At 40.2% G+C, this 21,956-nt stretch overlaps 1 protein-coding gene across 1 annotated transcript; it reads left to right on the top strand.

Annotated features, from left to right (window-relative positions):
* Window positions 1–2,668: 2,668 nt before the first annotated feature.
* pla2g10 (phospholipase A2 group X) lies at window positions 2,669–5,715 on the top strand. The gene is made up of 4 exons (XM_079177854.1): window positions 2,669–2,740; window positions 3,600–3,768; window positions 4,368–4,474; window positions 5,395–5,715. Exons 1-4 carry the CDS (start codon window positions 2,704–2,706, stop codon window positions 5,541–5,543), a joined length of 462 nt encoding a protein of 153 aa, XP_079033980.1. The 5' UTR covers window positions 2,669–2,703; the 3' UTR covers window positions 5,544–5,715.
* Window positions 5,716–21,956: the final 16,241 nt, after the last annotated feature.

Genomic DNA, 21,956 nt, shown 5'->3' with positions numbered 1-21,956 from the left:
TACTGCCATATTTTAGGAATTAATGAATTGTACATGATTTCCCCCCTTTCAATGCATTTGCCAATATATTAATGCAACCTTGAAGATCCACACTGGGGGCTTCATCTTAATTCAAAAAATGATCAAATCCTTCAGGCCCTTTGCTAAAATATACACTAAGACACTCTGTTTCCATCTCTTCAACCAAATCTACAAAGCCAGTCACGGTTCAGACTGTTAAGCCTGAAGCAATGAAAACTGCTCTCACCCTCAACTGTCCTTCCTGCAAATCTTTTTTTGAAAGTTTCTGGTTCTTCATCTTGGAATTGAGCAACGCATTAAGCCTCTCGGATCCCGTGTTCTGGTAAATGTGGAACTTTGCTTCACACATTAGAGGCTCGGGACAACACAAGGAGTAATGAGCTTCAGCTCCAGCTTCAAGGAAAATAAAATAAATGTTCTTGTTCTCAGTTTAAAACTTAATCCTTTCGTTTCCAGGTTCAAGTTACTGTTGGAGAGCAACCTTGAAAGCATATTAGTTTAAAGAATACCTAAATAGGTTGAATGTGAAACCAGCTGGATCCCGTTTTTTAAAGGATGTAATGTAATCTAATGCAGCTGGACTCTGTTAACACAATAATGCAACACATTTAAAGGAAGCAGACATGTCAAACTCTACGCTGATAAAGGAATTAGTTTCAGGAAAAAGTTCATACATTGTAGAAAAAATGTAATTTGCACATTTGTGAAGTATAAAGGCAGAGGGACAAAACACACTAATAAAGTGAAGTAATACAATGTGTAGATATAAGGATTGTGTATTACAATAGTGTTATAATACTAAACCAGTATTAGGAATAAGATCCGTCTTTCAACCCCTCTTATTTCTGAAATCAGTTCGGTTTTCTCTTCTTTCTTCCTCCATCATTTATTTGATCATCTTTCATTTTGTCATGTAGAAATTATGAGTTTGCCCGTTATATAATTAGAGTTATCAAAACAATTATAGATATATAAGGGCAGCAGATCCATAGATATGTGTGAGGAGGAAGACAGCTTAAGCCCCCCCCCCCACACACACACACAAGTCCATTAACTTTCTTAACTCACCACTATAATCCTCAGGATGGTTCTCAGGCTGAAGCGTGTCCAGTGTTTTTCATTTAATCTGAAAAATCTCATCATCTCTCATTCAGGTATAGGATTTCAACCTCGACCTTCTGGCAGGCTAATGTCAAGAAAACAAGTAAATGAAACAACGTAAATTGTCTGGGATTTAGCTCTCGGCCTGGTTCGTTGCACATTTGTAGCTCAGTCAGGCTTCCCAGGCAGGTGTTCAGCTCGATACGATCTAAACATTCACCGGATGTTTTGTGGCGATGGATAGGTTGAGCTGAAAATAATCAGATATACAGGGATGGAGGGATGTGTCTCCTCTCATGAAGAGCAGTCACCCCGGCAGCTACAATAACTGCCAGGAGGAGGCGCTTATCTCACATTGTGCAGGAGCATCGCTGAGGAACTGAATCACAAAACGCTGTGACTTATATGTCCCCTGTTATCCAAACCCAAAGCGTGTGCCTTTTATGATGGAGCTGCCCTGATATTACTGCCAGCTGCTCCCACATAATGAATGACAAAGGAGTCCAGGGCTGAAAATACACTTTCAGAAAACATAATAAAAAGATGAAACCCAAAGATATGACAGGATTCATGCCATTTCCAGATCAGCTCTGCAATTTGTCAAATAAACAATCTCAGCTGTTAAACTCAAACACAAGTGCTGCTCAGTAAATCACACTGACAATTATGATAGCTACAGTTTGCTTTATGGAAAGAAGGTATTTTCTATTCACCTGCTGACATGTTTATTTACAAGATGGATGAGTCTTCATGATTAAGGAGGGAAACTATATTATCAAAGTGTAAGTGCCATAATCTGGAAGGTGCTTTTGTTGTGAGGAAGTGGAACCACACATTGTGTTGCTTACAGAAACTAAAAACGCTCTCTGTCAGCAACAATTAGCCCTGAAGCTCAATGAAATCTGTGCTCAACTCAACACAGCGCGTTCTATACTCTAAGTTGTTTGATTCATTTCTAATATCTTCTCTGGACTCAATTTACACAGATGACACTTAGAAAGCTCAAAAATGACTTGAGTCTTATATGTAAACAAATAAATAAATCAGTGATCATCCAGAGTGACTCCGGTCTGTAAAATGTATGTTTGATTTGTTTTGAGCCTCCCTGCAGTTGAGTCACACATAGTTCAGGAAGAGAATCTTTTTTTCATGAATATTGTCTCGCAGGATTGGTGCAACATCCCAGAATGAAGACAAAAAACATTTAGAAAAGAAATAACAATGTCTTAAATCATGGAAAGATGTGTTTTAATTGCTATCTATCTATCTATATATATTTGATTTTCATATTTGTGTGTCCAGAAAAGTAAAAATGTCATCTGGTACACAACATTAGCAGCCTGAAGCCCGGAGATAAACACACAAGCACTGGTCCCACACTGCTGAGCAGAAAGCAGTCCCATCCTGCAGTATGTGTCCTCTAGGGGGCGTACCGTTTGACAAGCACTGGATTAGCCTGCGGCCAATGGTGATGCTCAGGAGATTATACAAACAGCATCTAAAAAAAGCTCTCCACCCAATGCTACACCCACTGGGTGTACGTGAACACTTGGTGTGGAGTTCAGCCGCCTGTTGCCTGCCATGGCTGCGTTTTGCTGGATACTTCTCCTGTTATCTGGTAAGAAGATTTCTTTCACTTTATAGTGGAGCTCCAAGTAGAAGTAGTGATGAAATTCTTGAAAAGTAATTTGAAGGACTCAGAGAGAGTGCAACAAGGTAACAGGAAGGGAAGCTACTGGTGTTTGCAGAGTGATTCAGTGAAAGTGTTATTCTAGTGCAAACAAACTCAACCGGCTTTGCTGCACAACATTTTCTACTTTTCACTTTTCTACTTCATTTCAAGCCTGAACCTGGCTTTCTGGTGGAGGTGTGAGATGTGAGTGAGTGTAAAGTCAATTCTCAGAGTCCTACTTAGTTTGTTTAACTGTATAGACGTGTTTCTATTATTTTGCCCACTCTGTTCATATCAATGCGTGTACCTCAACAAAAGCATTGTAACCTATGCAGGTCGGATTTATTGGACCATTATGCATTAGATGTAACCAGGTGTTCTTAATAAACTGACAACTGAGTGTATGTATGAAGTTCCACTTCCATCCTCCAAAATGATCATAACGTTGAATCAACACATCTCAATGAAAACTGAACATTACAACCATGACGGTAGGATTTCTGTTGTATCAGACTGCATTGATTTTAGCTATGTAAACTGGCAAGCTTCAGTGTATATGTGGACAAAAGAAAAGGAACACTTAACAATCTAACACAAGACAATTTTGTTTAATTGTGTCAAAGAGACAGCAGCTCCTATTATTGTGTCCAACCCTGAATATCGCACCATATATCCCATATTACCACATATTCAGTCGGACAGAGCTTCCCTAAACATTGTGGATGGGTGTGCACAACCTGAGACTTGTTTACAGGATGAGAGATGAGTTTGTTCTTCCTCTTCCATTCTTCACTTCCCTCCGCAGTGGCTGCGGCCTCTGTGGCGACACGCAGGTCCCAGCGGACCAAAAGAGGGTTACTGGAGTTGGCAGGAGCCATCAAATGCAGCACGGGGAGATCTGCCTTGGCTTACATGATGTACGGTTGCTACTGTGGTCTGGGTGGTCAAGGCTGGCCCAGAGACAAGGCCGACTGGTGAGGATACCGGCTTTAATCACACTCTTCTCAAGAAAGTACACAACACTGTCAGGGTTCTTTATTTTCAAGAATATCTGGATGACAGTGTGAGCCAAAATGTACACACTCAGCTGACACTATATACGGCCCACCTATACATTACGTGATGCCAAAGATATAATTCAGCGTGCCATGGTGATGTTTAGCCTCCTCTCAGTCTCGCCTCCTCCTTCCTTACACACAGTTTCCGTTTCTGAATGAGTCGACTGAACCATAAGTGCTGTGCGATGGTATAGAAGGAGGGAATGATGTCCAAATTCAGCACACTCACTCATGCTCCAATGGGTATCTCAAAATAGTTCCACAAATTCCACACCCAAATCCTAATTGCCGTCTCCTTCTTTTTCCTCCTTCTTCCGCAAGACACCGAACCCCCTCGAGCCAGTTAACGTCTTAACTATCTGTTGTGAAAACCTCAGCCCTGCTTTTAAGAAGGCCGCGGTGGGATTCAAACCACAGCGCGGTGACTACCCGCCTATTGCTTTCTTGACCGTGCCTTGTCTAGAGTTCAGCCTTTCAAAATAAAACATTTATGCTGTGAATCTCTCTGTCTGTAGGTGTTGCCACAAACATGATTGCTGTTATGGAGATGCAGAACGTTTTGGCTGCTATACCAAAACAGCCCAGTACCATTGGACGTGTGAGGACAAGAATGCTGAGTGTGGTAATGGACTTTTTAATGCTTATGTATAGACATTGGATGGATTACTAAATAGGCCTACCGGACACAGGCCCTGGGGCCCAAAGTGTCAGGGGCCCCCCCCTGGCCTTCACCTGCAAAATGTCAATGACATGAGACACGAAGCGACCAGGAAAAAACTCAAAATGCCCACTAAAAATTAAACATAAAAAAGACAACAAAGAGACACAAATTACCACAAAGAGAACCCAAGGAGATGCAAAACAATTACAGAAAGATGCACAATGAGACAGAAAACCAACAAAACGAATGTAAAAAATGATAAAGTCTGTGTGTCTTGCTTCTATCTGTAGGAGAGGGGATGAGGCCTGCCAGTGTATGTAGGCATGAGATTTTGTTATTTTGAAAGTAAGACAGCTGCTGCTTTCTTATTTCATGTGGTTGCACACTTGGATATGATGCTTTACCATGCAATGCACCATTACGGGTGAACCTGAAAATGAGACAGAGATCAGGCAGATCTACAAATATCCATGGAAATAGTAAACAAGCAGTTAATTGGAGGGGAACGACATATTTCATGGTATTTTAAGCCCCCATAAACCACGGTAATTTCTCTACATAAATAGCAACAGACTTAATGGGGTTTATGTATTTAAGTACCAAAATAGTGGGTCGCTTATGATATTCTTTAAATAAATCAGCGTAAAATAAATTCATAATAACCACAATTACGTCTCAGTAGCCAGATGTCTGTCATCTCCAGAGAAGCTGCAGCAAGTTAACCATTAGGAGGCAAAATGAATAAAGCTGGGCTTGTTTGTAAGACTATACAGTCAAGACTTTGCAAGCGTTAGAACAAGTATTCACAACAAATTACACGATGTTAATGAGAGAACCACCGTCTTGTCCCTGAAAGAAGACCTTTGTGTTTTTTGTTGCAGAGGATTTGGAGGACAAATGTGAAAAGCTGCTGTGCAAGTGTGACAGAAACGCCGCCAAATGTTTGAGAAAAGCACCTTTCATCCAGAAGTTTGCCCTTTGGCCAGATTTCCTCTGCGGTGACGAACACCCAATGTGTAATATTTACTGACACAATAAATGCATGTCCTGTGGGCCTATTGTAAATATAGCATGTTACAGTAATAATGTCATAGTTATTTGACTTTAATGTGTTGTTGATCAGTTGTCATGTTGTCATCAGGCTCTTTTCATTATATTGTACCTTTTATATTGATTATGTTGTTCTAATAAAAGACAAAATGAACACCTACATTTTGACGGACACACTGTGTGTACTTCCTGGAATGTGATAAGGATTACAATCACACAATGGAAAGGTAACTCGAGCGTTCCTCAGTCCGAAGGTGAAATGTTAATCAGCGAGGGAAAGATCAGATACCGGCCCTCACAACAGTGCTTTCTTTATTTGTATAAAAACTGTGCAGCAGACAGGGCATCGCCTGTCTTATAACTCTTAAGTTGACTTTGGGTTTGTTTGACCAAACTATTTTTCATTTATTTTTATCTTGTGCGCTAATAGGAAAACTGAGGTTTTCCTGCTTTTCTATTTTAAAGCCTGCTGTGACACTTTCTTTACATTTCCCCAGAAACCCATGAGGGAAATATTTCAGCTGCATTGTCATGTTCCATTGAGGTATTTCAGCCAGCTGAATAGGTCCTTTTAAAGGTTTTGATATTATCACAACACAGTTACAGATTGTTTCGGTGAGAGTCACTAAATACCTATTAAGTGATCTCAACAGCAGACTACGGACACATGAGAACTCATTGGATGCTTGTTTTCTTCATTACAGTACTAAAAGAGAAGCATTTCACATTGGAAGCATTGGAAATAAAAAATAGTGTTTGTGTATATAATAGATATCACTCAATTATATCACCATATGTATATCTATCTATGGATCTCCCTATACATAGATAGATAATATGTATATAGATAAAGAATGTCATGAATGAAATATATGTCACTCGTGAGGAACGGAATTGGGGATGTGGAAAAATAAGAAACGGGAAAGTCCCTCCGCAGAACGTCACCTCTTTTTGAATATGTCAATTCTAGGTGTTGGCCTGCAGATGGCGCCATATTCACAAACACTAAACATGAAGCTCACTGACACAAAATTAACCAAGCATTTATGGGCAAACAGCCAAACAATTAGAGAGTTTCCACTTAATGATGATCACTGATATTATGAGTTAGATTCACGTAAAACAGATTTAATGAATTAAAGTTTCTTGTGACCTGTTACTGACTCTGGGTTTGAATGTTTTTCGTGCAGTAAATGACTCTATTTTGGTCCACTGCTGTTGGTTTTGGGTTTGGCTCAGGGACTTCCTCCAGATCGAATCAGTGAAAGTCAGAAACCTAAATTCTCCTCAGACACCCAGTAAACAGTGTCACCAGCATGGCTGTAATCACAGGGAACACGTGCCCTCCCAGATGTTATAACTGCTCAAGTGAGCGTTTACACTCCTAAAGCATCGCTCACACGGGAAACACAGTGTCTTTGTTGAATCACTGCGCCGCTCGTGAGTGTGGACTGAAACGGGAGATGATGCCGTGGTGGTGCAGTGTCCAAAGTCCTGGACTGGAAATAAGTATCTGGGTCATGGCCCACAAACACTTGCCCGATTGTGTCCAACCTTCAGCGGGTACCAGCTCTGAAGTTATGGGAGTCATACGCTTCCATCCAAGAGGGAGGCTCAGAGTCCCACTTTCCTGCATGAGTAATCTGTTCTAAAATAAATACAATTAAAGCTACAAACCATATGTTATATATGTCACTTAGTATTAACATAAACATAAAGAGAAAAAACACACGTGCTTTGTTTTTGTGGTGCTGAGTTAGAAATTTTTTTTTTTTTTAATGTTCACAGCTGTGGCACAGAATGAGTCAGTACAGCAGCTGTTTGAGTTCACAAGATCAGAAACTGAAAAATGGCTTCACATTTTGCAGTAGCCTCTACTATTTAGCATTCCTGACGGTTCCACGCAGGCTGTGCTTTCTCACGCTATAACATATTGTGATCTGTAATGTCACAAAAGTAGCCTTGCAGGTTTGCAGACAGACAAACAGAGAACACTTCTATTTGCATCATACGGTTTTCTTCTGACTCTCTCTCAGAGCGCAGCCTGAATCCTGGTCCCTCTCTTTTCCCTGCATGCTGCCCGTGAAAGGTTGATGAGATTTCTCCTCGGAGTGGTTTTCTGGCAGCCCACTCTTCCCTTCTGTCCCTGCTGTCTGGGACTGGCCTCTCAGACATTTCAGCTCTTGACTTTGTTGATGATTTCTCACTTGTGCGGTGTAGTTTTTCGCCAATTGGCTTCGTCACTCTGTGTCAGTCTTCAGCATCTTGTCTACACCCGCATGGGCCTGGACCCTCTGTCTGTCAGTGCAGACTGATGAATTGTAAAAGTTCACGCTGGCTGCAGCTGACGTACAAATCCTGGTTAAAAACTGACCCTATATTAACATTTCTGGAGCAGTTTGGCACTCTTGAGCAGATCCTGTGATCGAAGAAATCGCCCATCCCACATACTGTATGCACAACAGCATGATTGTCACAATGAATGAGTGCATTCTTTAATCCCTGCTGGGTGAGCTGACAGAGCCTGTTCCACGCTAATTGCGTTCTTTAATCAACTGTTTGGCTCCCCAGCCGAGAGCCAGATGGCCCACGATGAAATCTTGGCTTAAACAGCTCCCAACATAAACAATAACAACCATGTGCGGGAGAAGTATGACTTCTTACCGGCAGAAGATCTGGAGGCCTGTTTGGACTGCTATATGTTCAGGCCAGGGGTCGGTCGGCCGCCATTTTGAAATGTTCTAGTGTAACATATCGACATAAAGATAAACATTACTTTTATTATGACGCCACATTGAAATGTAAGTCTTCAGCAGATGGGTAATTGTATTCCATTCATTTGTAGGCAACTTGTGTAGAAACATTTAAAAAAAAACATTTTTCTCCCGTAATCAGTTCATCGTAATTATAAGAGCTCGATACGAGAAGGCTGCCATACTTATGAAAACATCCACATTTGTGTTGAAATCATTATAATATGATATAATCACCAATCATCATCAGTAATTAACTTAATAACTAGTTCTAGCCAATCAGAGGCAGAGTAGGGCCGGTCTTCGCGGAATGCGGAAAGACAAAAAAACTTGAAACTACTGTAAATAACCAGCCAAGCAACTGACAATTGCTGTGAAAGAGGTAATTTGGCATGCGGATAAAAGGGAACCAACATTTCTAAAAAACTCTCTCGTCCACTTTGTTCTAGTGTGCCATTGGTTAAGCCATCCTAAGGTTGCCTCCCCCTGGTTTAGGAAAATCACTTTCACATTATTTGTTCAGCTACCTACTGATGTACTGAATATAGTTTATTATTATAAAGGAGAACTTAAATGCTGTTGAACACAGGATTTTGATGGTGTACAATCCCTCACATTTACTGTGTAAAAATCCATGTTGGGTTCAGAATACTACCGCCCACACAAACAAGGAAATCAATGTGTGTGCAGCCAACAGCAGACCCGGACCTGCTGCCAATAAATACTGCATGTTACAGACTCCTTTGTCCTCCTCCTCCTATTTCAGTCTCCTTTGTGTGTGTTTTCTTGGAAAACTCTTTTTATTTTACAGGTGGCAGAGGACACATTACATAATAATCAAAAAGAAAGTCAATCAGAAAGATAGAAAAACTAGTATCAGGACGGAAGCTTTAGTCATTTATATTTAAATGTAAATATTTAAATACATTTAAAACATAAATATAGCAGCAAAACAAATGTTTTCTATGTAAATATATAGCAGAGTAATGTCTACCTGAGCAGAGAATGATGTCGCTCTCCCTCTGTGTGTGATGGAATCCAAGCTTCTTTGTTCTTTGTTTACATTTACGCTGATGACGTCATCCTGATCGAGGCCGTTGTCGTGAAAGCGCAGCAGCCAACCGTCAGTTCCCCCTCAAGTTAACAAGCGTTAGCTCTGTCGGCACTGTAGCCGTTGTCTGCACTGTTAGCTGCTAGCCGCCGGCTCAACTGTCCCCATGTTGAGAACCATGTGGAGGCAAAAGATATGCTCTGTGTTATGTATAGAGAACCTTTAAAGCTACTGCACTAATGACTAATAATGTAATTTTGTTACATGAATATTTCAAGGGGAAGACATAATACCAGTTAGAGTGATGTATGTAAATGTAGGAATAGTAACAAATATGCTGCACAAAATCTGTACAGCTCTCAGCAGCTCATTTACATGACAATATAAGTGATCTAGGCCTTTGCTTAATGCAATGTTGTTTTATAAAGAATGGTGTGGGCATCATCTATATTACCTTATGATTGCACCAGGGAGCTGAATTTACATTTATTTACGAGTTGTTAGAAAAAGGAAGCAGCGAGAAAATGATGAGAAATATGATGAATATTGTCAAACGGAGTCAAATATTCTTAGAACGAAGTGTAAGTGGACAAAAGTTTAAACTTTTGCTTGTAGTGACACCATCTGGCCAATTAGCTGCAGATTTCCAGGTATATGTTGTTTTGCTTAGGACTGCACATTTCCTGCAATGTGTTGTTTCCTAATTGGAAGGGCAGCTCTTATTCTGCTCTTCTTTCACCAGTTTGGAGAAGATAGATTCAACGAGGACACACAGCCCCCACCTGTGTCACACAAACACAGAGAAAAGGGAATACAAGTTTGATCATTAAAACATAAGGAATGCAGACACTTATATTCTGTTACTATATCAGGAGTTTAAATAGGAGCTGTGAAAAGCAAGAGTAATTAGAAAGGTCCCGATAATTGCTTTCCTTATAGTGTTGGAGGATTTATATGCGACAAACTCATTTCAACTACTGTGTCACATGCTTACGTATTCATATACTTCTATGGTGAAGGTTCTTTTGAGATGACATTATCCTCCAGTTTAAACTCTCCCTAGATCTGTTTGACCAACTTTAACTAAGTAATAATATCAGCAAAGGCTGATTGATTAAAACAATATTCAAGCTTTTTTTTTCTCACCATCTGACAAGTCATCTATAAAGGTGATTTGTGTGTTAAATGCAGCATTTCATGTCCCAGTGACTGGAGGTTGCACATTATCCACCAGTGAAGTGCTGTGGATGCTGCTGACTGAGGATGATCTAAAACGCCCGCAGCAGCAGCTTCCAGTTGTTTCCTTCCTGCGACTGTTTACAGAGACAGATGGAACGAGATGATACGCTGCAGCCTGGACCAGATATGAATCATTGAGGCTGCAACATGGAGCGTTACCCGGGAAACTGTAGTAGTCTGACTAGTGTGAGCTCAGTATGCATGATTGTAGTGAAGTTACACCAATGTGATGGAACAAAAACATGGACAAATTACGTTAGATGACATTCTGAAAAATGCAAAGAGAAACTGTTGATTATGCAGACTTGGCAAAAGTGAGAGCAGGTGGGTTTACCTTCATCCTTTGTTCTTTCTTTAAATATAACCCAAAGATCTGCTGACTCTGCACGTATAGGATACTGTATTTCAGTTTGTTTCTAATGACATCACAGAAATATGGTCAATGGCTTAAATGGAAAAATACACTTGTATTATTATTATTATTATTATTATTATTATTATTATTATTAAATGATTAATAATTATGATTCAATGATTGCTGAATGTATGACCTTTATAGCAGAGTTAAGACACATTAAAAAATGAAAAAGCACTTGAATTTTTTTACAAGCCCACTGAAATGTATTTAATAGAACTCTTATTTATTTAGTGCTAAATCAATCAGAAATCAGGATAAAAAACTGTGTTATTATTAAGTTGGTTTGCACAAACAAGGGATCTGTATTTGTGATTTGGTGCATAACAATAAACAGTACAAAAGTCAAAGTATGAAATAGATAAAATGACAGTAGAAAATATGTACAAAAAATATGTACAATGTGACACAAACAACACCGTTAGTCATTTAGACGTAAGTTACCGTTATTGACAGATAGCGGTGAGTGTAAATCCATCAGAGTAGCTATGACACAATGTTCAACACGCACAGAACAGTTCAACATTGTCCATGAATCTACGATTGAATGGTCTACCGCATGGTGTACAAAAGGCACGGACGGGGTTCGAACCCGCGATCTTCGGTTTACGAGACCGACGCCTTACCACTTGGCCACCGCGCCTGCGCTGAGTCCACCGTCTTGTTCCATTTTGTATAGAGGCCGACTACATTGTGCATGTACAACATGACATGGTACAGCTGTGGTGGGTATCACCGTTGCCCTTTACATATTTGAGACTCGCCTTCTTCCCCCAAAAATACACATGAACGATATGTGCCGCTGAAATGAGCTTACTGTAGGGCTTTAGATGTATTACTGTAATTCGACCACAAGAGGAGGCTGTTCTCTTCCATGTGTGAGCAGCATGTGTCTGTCTCCAGCAGCTTTCAGCAAGCAGAGGTCTCTGCTCTCCTACTTCTAGTGTTAACACTAAAGAAGCACAAAGAAGGTGAGCGCTCACTCTTTACAATCTTCACTCTTTGTTTAACTTTAGTGACCTACAATGAACTTGTTGAGAAACTAACGAGAGTAGGCTACGCTACCTACAAGCTGTAATGATTACACCCACAACAAAACAAAAGTGTAGTAGCCTATTGTATGCACAGAATACCTTTGTGCTATTCTTGAAGTCTTATAGTGTCCTGAGGTTGGTAATGAAGAAAAAACCATTGGAGCATATAGCTCAGCGAATTCCGCTGCAGTCATCTGCTCATGTTATAATACAGAAAATGTGCAAAGTTGAGAATTTGGTCAAGAGTTCATCTAAATTGGAGCTTGAATTCACGACAATCTACCCAATACGGTCCATCCTGTCTTGTCTACAAGGCTGGTAGAGAAAGAACATGTCAGAGGATTTAGCCACTGAAGTGAAATGACCATCAGTTTTCGAGATAAACTAATGTGTGATCACAATCGCAAAACAATAAATGCATGTCAATGTTTTGTCAAGGAGATATTTTGGTGCTAGAGAAAAAGGTCAGGGGGTCACCATTATCACCAGGAATCTTACTAAATGTAACTGCAATCTGTGCAGTACTGTCAAGGTATTTGTTCTGAATCAGCATCGAACAGACGGAGAATGAGCTTGCATAGCTAATAAGTATGAGAACCAGTAGGTTGCTTGTAATTCGTCTCTAAGCAATACAATATGCATGAAGCCAGACTGCAGCTTTTCACTGTCTCTCTTCTCAAAACATCAAAGATGAACGCTCGCCTGAGGGGCTTTTTCTTTGGGGGGGGGGATCAGATATCCTAGAGGCTGTTTGAAAAATGAATAAGACTCATTTCCATCGGGAATGAGTTAGCAGTGAAAATCACAGATGTGGAGTGTTCACCTTGACCTGTTAATAACAAGTCGTCAGCACACAGACCGAAAGACGGGGGCTTCTCGTGAATAAACCACATTGATTTAATTCAGAGCAATTTGAAATGTGACAGCCATGTGCATTGTTCCATTTGTTTAGAAACTTTTACCGAAAATAATATTTTTTTAAATAGCATTTATTGCACCCACAAGTCAGCGGTGATGATTTGCTGACACATGCTACATCCTCAAGTCCTAAAAGTTTTGGGGGAGAAAGTGTGAATGCTGACTGTTGGAGCTGTAATCCTACTAGGGAATGAATATTTATTTTTCTCTGTTATTTAGGATTTAGGCTCTTCTTGCCCTTCAGACGAACCTTTATGGAGCAAAATGAAACCGTCTTAATAGTCGATGATAAAACAGGATAAGCATCCTTCAGTGAATCTGAGTAATTTAAAATAGCTAACGGTGCTTATTGTTTCTTTCAAAATGTCACATGGAAGGGTTTATCTTAGACGCTGTGCTTTTTTATTATTTTAATCATAAACCTCTTCCCCATCACAACCCGAGAGATACAATATGTTCCAGTCAGAGATTACATGGATCTGGGGCATTTTGTGTTCACGTGGGGAACACTAAGCCGCCCACTCCCTGAGAGAATACGAAGTATTACTGGAGCAATCTATTTAATTATTTATCAGTTTATTGCTTTGAAAAATAATATTATTTTTCTGTGCTTGTGCAGGAATACCCCTGTGCCCAGAATGTGTGAGAATATATATTTGTTCAACAGACACAGTTTTTTTTCTCTGTACAGAGCTTGCTCTTTTCTCATGTAAACAAGGAGACTCATATGTTCTGTTGAATTCTGATAACTGACCAACAAAATGACACACTGCACTTATCTAGCAAGCCTCCTCTGGCCGCTTTATATTTCTCTAAGCATGTTAGCGTCATCACCTTGAGTTGATATGATTACTGACATGCTAAAACACTATGGAACACGTCAGCAATGAGGAAATGACCAGAACTCTGTTTCATGGCTCACAACATGACGTCACCAGCCGTCAAATTAACCGTAACGTGACAAACATAAAAAGTTGTGACGTTACTGTTAAATATCTATCAATCTTCTCTTCCACAAAATGTGTAATCAATGCCGTTGATACTTTTTTGTGTATATAGCCTTCGGATGTGTACAGTTGTTTCCATATTTCGATACAGATAAACCTTACTTGTAGCTTTTTTAGCTAGCTAGCTAACTAGTTCTGCATTGAGTAGCATGCTAACCATGACTGTATTACCCAACTGTTCTTCATTTAAACAGCCTTAACATACCCAGACGAACACACACACTAACATAGTAGCAAATTAAAAACTTGTGTTAACTATTTTAGAAAGTTAGGAGACTGTTGTTTCTAAAAGAAACTAAATACAACATCAAAGAACCAAGTGCTAAGAAAGACAATGCTTGTGTTAGCATGACTTCACTTTGACATGTCGGCAAAGATTAAGACACCATTTTAAACTTGATGGGAATTATTTAATAAATAAACTGGGATTCTGTGCTGTGGAAAGTTTTGCCGCCATGCTACAAAACTAGCATGGTACTAAAGTAGCTAATTTATGGTATACATTCCTAAACCCACCATCTTAATGAACTGAAAGAAAAACAAACATTTATAATTTTACAGAAATAATTAGACCTATTTGTTCTGATACTGTGCAGTACACAACATTTTCCTTATTCATATGAATAACATATCCGGCATCCTTAGTTGTTGTTTTAAAGTTATTATAAGTTTTGAAGAGCTCATCCCTTTGGCATCACAATGTCTTATGATCCCACTCCTGCTAGTCTTTTTGTTTACATTTTTCAAAATATAATGTTTGACATTAATTCACCTGCATGCTTGTGTGCTGAGTAGTTAAAATCTGCAAATGAAATGTGTTGAAATGCGTCTCAATCCAGATAAATGCAACTGGCAGCCAAACACCGTGGGTCTTTGCTGGTGCAGTGTGAGGAGAAAATTGGTCATTGTGAGAGGGGTATGCTGGATCTGACCCTGGCTACAACCAGACATGCAAGTGTGAAATCCAGTTGAAAGGTAAGCAGCTGATGAAGCTACATAACAAAAGCAATATCATCTCTCCCCCTCTCGCTAAAATGTCTTTTCATCCATCTTACTCCTCCTTTCTTTGCATTCATCTCCTCATTCACTCGGCTATTTTCAAAACTTCATACAGCGGAGAGATGTTCGTTTTGATAAAATACCACTAAGTGAAGCAGTTTATTGAAAATCCTCTGGGTCTAAAATATGTAACGTCTAAGCGCTGCTTAATTTATGTATCTCTTTTTTTTGTCAGTTACTTAATGTATACGGAGCAATTAGGTTTACATCACTCATGCCTGTTGGGTCTGTTACCATAGCTACAATGCGATTGTGCAGACAATCATCTGGTCCTTGTTTCCTCCAATAGGGTCGCACGGCTGAAACTGCAATATAAAGTAAAGATGCTCATCTTTCAGCAACACACAAGTAAGAATGAGAAACAGGTTCATGAGTATGAGAAAGTCTTGCAGAGTGGCAGGCAGGGGACTGCGCCCAGTCATGGCGGACCACAGAAACAAGATCCGACGAGCTACACAGCAGGAGAGGAAGGTGAGAGCATCTACCATTTTGAAATTCAACTCCTCTTATTGTTCAATGAAAGAGTTTGGCGGAACAAAACAGTGACAGTAAACAAGATACGCCTTTGTATTCAGGCTTTGAACGCAAAAAGGGACCCAGGAGGAACAAAAAGGAAGTGCCACTTTAAATGAAATGCATTCTTCGGATGAATGCAGACAGGCGGTCTGCTTATACTTATAAATGTAGTCCGAGGCTGTTTAGGTCACAGTTAGTTTCAATTGGTGAGCTCAAAGACGTTGTTTAAAAGAAGGTGTTGTTTTTACATTACATACAATGGAACAGCTGGAAATACAAAAAAAAAAAGGCAAATCAGTGTTTTGCTTTAAATGATCAGAGTCCGTCGTAAATGAATATTACAAATTTGAAACTAGTTATACAGATGTGGCGTCAATCAAAGAGAGCCACAAATCCCATCAATCATATCATCTGAGGAAAAGATGCGTTCAGGGACAATCATGGAGGAGCTTTGAGACCAGGCTTGTTGAAATCAAAGGCCTGAGAGCTGAAATCATTTTTTTTGCAGGCTATCTGTATCCTTCTGAGAGAAATAAATGTGGTTAGTTAATCTGCGGCTTGGAAAAGGACAACAGCCAATGCAGCATGTTCAAGCTGCCCCCCTACTGGGCGGCCCATGAGCCTGTCGATATGGTGGTTTGATGTTGGATGGAAAATAAGAACCCCCCACAACAAACAGAGAGGGCTGGAACAGAGAGACTGGAACAGAGAAAGAGAGGCTAGAAAGGGAAGAACCATCGACAGATGGACTCTGTTGTGATTAAAGATGGCGGCAGTCTTTACTGCAGACTACGAAGGACGATCCTCGATCCACAGAAAAGCGGTGGGAGTAGTCTGCGATCCAACACAACAAAACCAAGAACCACACAGTAAGGTAAACCAGCAGGTACGATGTCTGCTTTTGAATCTCGAGGATGAAAACCACGGCTACCAGTAACTTTCCATTGTGTTATTTATCGTTCTATTATGTCTGTTATCGTTTTTCATGTCAGTGCCACACTGGTTCTGTTGTGTCCTCCCTCTCATCAAAACCGAAGCACATCATTTGATTTGACCAGTGAATGTGCATCCCATGACCAGACGACTGAAGACCCCGATAGACTGACCGCTTAAATTCATTTGAATTTTTATTCAAGCCCGCAGATGTCTGGCAATGCTCTTTCGCCATTTGGTACATGGTTACGGATGTATGTCTTTGTATTATATCGCCATAGGAAATATGGGCCTTTTTAATAAGATTTCTCCCTTCATGTGGCGCACTGTGAGCTATAACATCCAGCAAAATAAACTCAAGTCTGAAAATTGCTCAATCCTCTGTGCCTAATCCACTCCAAGGCTTGTTAGTCATGATATATTCAGCCAGGACAAAGGACATCAGCAGGACTCCAGAATACATTTTCTGACAGTCTTTTGATATTACGCTTTCATTTCAGAACTTAAAACAGACAGCGAATAACTTTAATACGCCTGACATATTTTTATTAAAATCTTCTTATCTTTATAAACTTGGTCAATCATATCAACTGTTTTAAGTGTCTCAATTTAGTCTCTACGCCCCGTTTATGTTTTCCATTTTTAGTTTTTGGGCTTTAAAAGATGTCTCCTCTTGCTTGTTGTTTCTTTTGTTCTTCTTAACTTTTATTGAATTCTTTGAAGACAGACAATTTGAAAACATATATATAAATCTCTATTGTGTGCACTGGGAGCATTCATTTTCACATCTTAATGGGCTTTTGTTCATCAGAGAGTCTTCAGCAGAGATAAGCCTATTTCAGCCAAGGCCTACTAGGGAGTCTAAATCCACACTGACAGGTGGAACAAAAGACAAGCGAAAAGACTGAATTGGGAAACATGAAGTTGTCCTCTGGTAACACTTCACTGCAGCAGGATGTTTGAGAATTCAAAAAATATTGTAAAACATCAGTGTAATTCCTAATAAGACACTGAAATCATTTGAACATCTTTCTTTTGGAGCCCTGAATATAATAATAACTATTTTGACAAGCTCGAGATTTGGCATTTTTCTTTAATCAGAAATTAATATCACTGATCAATGAACACATTAAAAATGAACACCTCTCATTGAAAGCTTTTAACAGCTACATTTCTTCAACAATTCGGACACAAAACACTAGTTCTACATCTGCTCAGCTGATTTAACAAATAGCCAGCTCTGGTTCATACAGTCACAGACCTGAAATGTCTTCTTTTGTTCCTCTGTCTGCTGAGCAGCTCCACACGGGCCCGTTGCTGAAGGGCTTCTTGTTTGTAGTTGCTGAGGAAGGGAAGAGTATTTTTCCTTCACCCTCCACACTCAGCCATTTCTAAATGTACAAGTGATTCAATTTACACACTTTCTGGTCACAGGACCTCTTTCTCTTGCATCACTAAAACCTTTTATTACTGCAGTTTTCTGTAAAAGTGTTTGTGAATGTAGTAGAAGTAGAAGTAGAAATGCAGTATCATTTGAGAGATAAACAATGTCACATGTATGAAATTTGATGTATATACAGTATGTCTGCTTTACTTATATATATATGTATATGTGATCCTGAACCTGTTCAGGGTTGACTGGTGTGTAGTCACATAACCCACACCAGCTGTCTGCAGCACCCATTCACATGTTCGATTCCCTTATTTCTCCTCATCTGTTATGTCCTCCAGAGGTTGGATTCTGTCTTGATTTGTGTATGTTTTTAACCATAAAAGTGTCACATGCTGTTGCAAAAGGGATAATAGAAGGAGATAGAGTGAAGGGAACATTTTCAATCCAGTAAATCCTTATGTACATGTTTCCCTGTTGGAAGTTCACCATGCTGGCTTAACAGGTTAGAGCGTATAAGGTTCATGATAGACCTTTAAATTCATTTTAATCTCTACATTATAATTCTATGCACAGTAAATGTCTTAAACATTGCAGAAATCAAATACAGTAGCTCCTCAATATTCTTTTTGTCTGCTGTGTATAAATCATACTTAACCACTTCTTCTTCTTCTTCTTCTTCTGCAGGAACAAATGGATGGCAAACACAAACTATCATGGCGACATTCTGCTTCGGCCAGGCCTTCTCGTGTCAAGGTGATGAGAGGGACGCTACCGTCACTGCAGCCCGATGTGTTCAATAATCGTGCGATGGAATCCTCGGTAAAGGGATGTACTGCTGGAGGATGTGTGAGGAAGACGATCAAACTCAAGGTAAAACATGCAAATCAGCATTTTCTCTATCTTCTTGTTGTATGTTTTCGAAGGCCACCGCATCTTCATTGTGAGGTTCTGAAACATTGTCAAGCTTCTCGAGTAGGAGAAATCTGATCTTTTTGTGAGAATATTGAAATGCTATTGAAAATAACAAAAATGAAATGCAGGAGATGGTCAGAGAAAATAATCAATGCTGTGTTTGAGTATCGGGATGCTTAAATTGTTGCTGCCCAAAATCAATTTTGCCTCGAGGAAGCTGAAGTGCGTTGGGTCTTTCTCATGTTTCATCTTGCTGGCATAAGTGTTGTAAGCACCGTGTACGCTGCACACTTTAAACAGGTCTGAGCAGGCAATCCAGGTGATATGAGGAGACAGGGTGTGAAATGTATATCCCTGCTCTTTCTCCTGCTCCCAAATGGTTTGATGTAATTACATTATCAAATGCGTTTATGTTTTTTATGGTGTCCCATCATCCTTTCATCTTAGAGTCAGTAAAACGGCGTGACTGCTCAACGACTGCCTGGCGTTAAAACATGGAAATTGACTGCAGCCTTTTATTGCTGCGTTTGGTCCTTTCAGTCTTTGTACAGTTAAGTCAAGTAATGACACGATCAAATGTATCTGCTGCTAAAATGTTCTGTTGAGTGAAACATTGTTGCATTGAATGTCTGTTTGAAAGCATCAGCACTAGTTGTTAACAACGTAAAGCCAGACTGTGTGTGCCCGCTGTGTGACATGTTCTCAGCCAGAACAGTCGGAATAAAGATTTCAATTTTGTGTAATGGTGCAAAGTGGCATGTTGATGGCTCCTTGTAACACCACCGTGTTTATACAGAGTAGGTGTGTCACCGCTTAGTTTGCTTTTCACCAGAGATGTAATGGTTTTATTCACAAACACACCAAAACATGGACAAATATGTCTCCACGGCTGCAGCGTTAGCAGCTGGGAAACATACCATTCAAACAGAGGAATGTTGCAAGCCATTGCAAACTCTTGTTACACTGAATGCATCCCAAGTGTTTGTGTTTGAGTGGTCATGTCACCGGTAAATATGACGCTTGAATTGGACCAAGTAAAAAGGTCACTGCAGTATGTATATATATATATATTGCAAACCAGCCATGCAATCCACTGCTTGCATATCGTTTGAAGAAATGTTGTTGATTACGACGTCATTGTGCATGTTGTGGTAGAAACGGGCAGTTAGATGTGTGGCCAGTTGTCCATTATGTGTTGCTGTAAAATATCATGAACTAAGGTATCATGAAGTTTCCTTAAGTTTACTGCTTGTGTTTAGTGCTTTGTCAGCTGTTCTAGTGAAATGTCCTCATGGTATATTTCATGACTGCATAATGTCATCGTAAGCTGATTTAACTGATTAAAGCACCAATCTGGTGCAGTCTTCGGTTGGGATGAAAACCTGCAAACACACACTTTCCACTTTGAAACTGCATTGTATTTGAAATGCTCAAATGGCAAAGGTGCCTCCTATATGTCCCGAACATTGCACAAGAAGCCTTGTATAGCCTTGTAAAGTATTTTTTGGGCATCATGGGACGGACCCGGTATAATGATTCCACCATTTGGCCACTATGTAAAATTTGCTCCAAAGCCCTGCGCTCTTCCTGGGGGCTTGTATTTTGCACATGAATTCCGTTTACCCCATCACAAGGAGTACCCGGCCTGGTAACAGTTTTACAATGTCTTCTGTGGCTCTAGAGGGAGCTTTTCTGGAGGCTGATGATATCATGTTTTTAATCTAAGGAAAGGGCCTCAGTTGCATTATGGGAAATGTAGGATGCAGCATTTTTGGAGCTTGATCCATACTAGGGATTAAAAATCAGGACAACTCTGCCTCTGCTGCTTCAATTTTGTCCTGCAAGTCCACCAAGTTCATGGAAATACAATACCAAAAGATGGAGTAGCCTACACCTCTATTGTTATGTGGACTGTATATATGACAATTAATAATCAAATTTACAATACTATAAACATCTTAATAATTCATAAGCAGCATAAGGATGCCTTACTTACTTACTTGTGATCCATATTAAATGCTAACAATTATATTGAGATTAATTTTGATTTCTTCCCCAAATAGAGGTTTGACTGAGGTTACTATTAAATAACAGCCAATATGCCAATATTCTTTTCTATTTTTGATTATAAGATATCATTTTCTTTATGTTGAGGCATATTTAAGTGGATTGCAAGCCTAAAAGCAAGAAGGGGGATGCCACCGCCTCATTTTCAAGATATGTATTCTAATTCTTAAGAGAGAAAAGAATCCGTGCACCACATGTAGCCAAACTAAACAGTGGTAATGTGTGTAGTGAACGGGCGAGGCGCTGTGCATCTTCTGCTGTGTGAGCCTCCGCTCCGCACAGACAGCGAGAGACAGTCATGGAGAGGTGGAGAGCGGACTGTTTTCTTTGTTATTTTTAAAGTCTTGCAATTTCGCAACTATGACACTGCTGGCGGTGACCCGTGCCGGTCCAAATGCCCGATGCACTCGAAAGCAGCAAGAAGATTTTCACCGGTTAAGTATATGTCACTTTTTTTTTTTTTCCTCCTCCCTCCCTCAGCTCAGAGATTGGGATTGCGGTAGTCGGGAGATATGTGCCATCGCTTCGCTGCTTGTAAATCTATTCGGAAATCGGTGAAGGGATTCCCTCCGCGTCCTCTGACGGTACGGGACATGTTTGCGGTCGCCCCGTTGTTCGCTTAGTTCAGCAGCTGTTAGCGGAGACAGTGCAGATATTAATAGGTGAATAGTGTGACAAAGTTGTGCACTTGTCGGTCGGCTGCTGAAAGGCCCGGCTGTGTGTGTGTGTGTGTGTGCACGCGTGTGTATATGTGTGTGTGTGTGAGTGAGTGTTTGTGTGTGTGTGTGTGTGTGTGTGTGTGTGTACGGAGTTTGTTTCTGGCTCCCCTCCCCCACTCGCCGCTGCTGTTCTGCTCGTTCTGGAGAGGCCAAGACATGAATGTGATGAGAGGGCTCACTTCAAACGGAACAAACGGATACAGTTTCAGGAGAAATAGGGACGTTTCCTGGCCTCGGCTCTCACCTGCTCAAAATCACGCCTAAACCTTTATCTGCGTATTCCTGTGAAGCCACACACCTGTGACCGCACAACCGTTAAACGTCTAAATGAACGCGCTCAGCGAACACGTCTCGTGCCGCTGCATCATTACGTACAG

The sequence above is a fragment of the Pholis gunnellus genome (genome assembly GCF_910591455.1).
Source record: "Pholis gunnellus genome assembly, chromosome: 17".
Lineage (NCBI taxonomy): Eukaryota > Metazoa > Chordata > Actinopteri > Perciformes > Pholidae > Pholis > Pholis gunnellus.
This window is presented reverse-complemented; position numbering and strand designations above follow the sequence as displayed.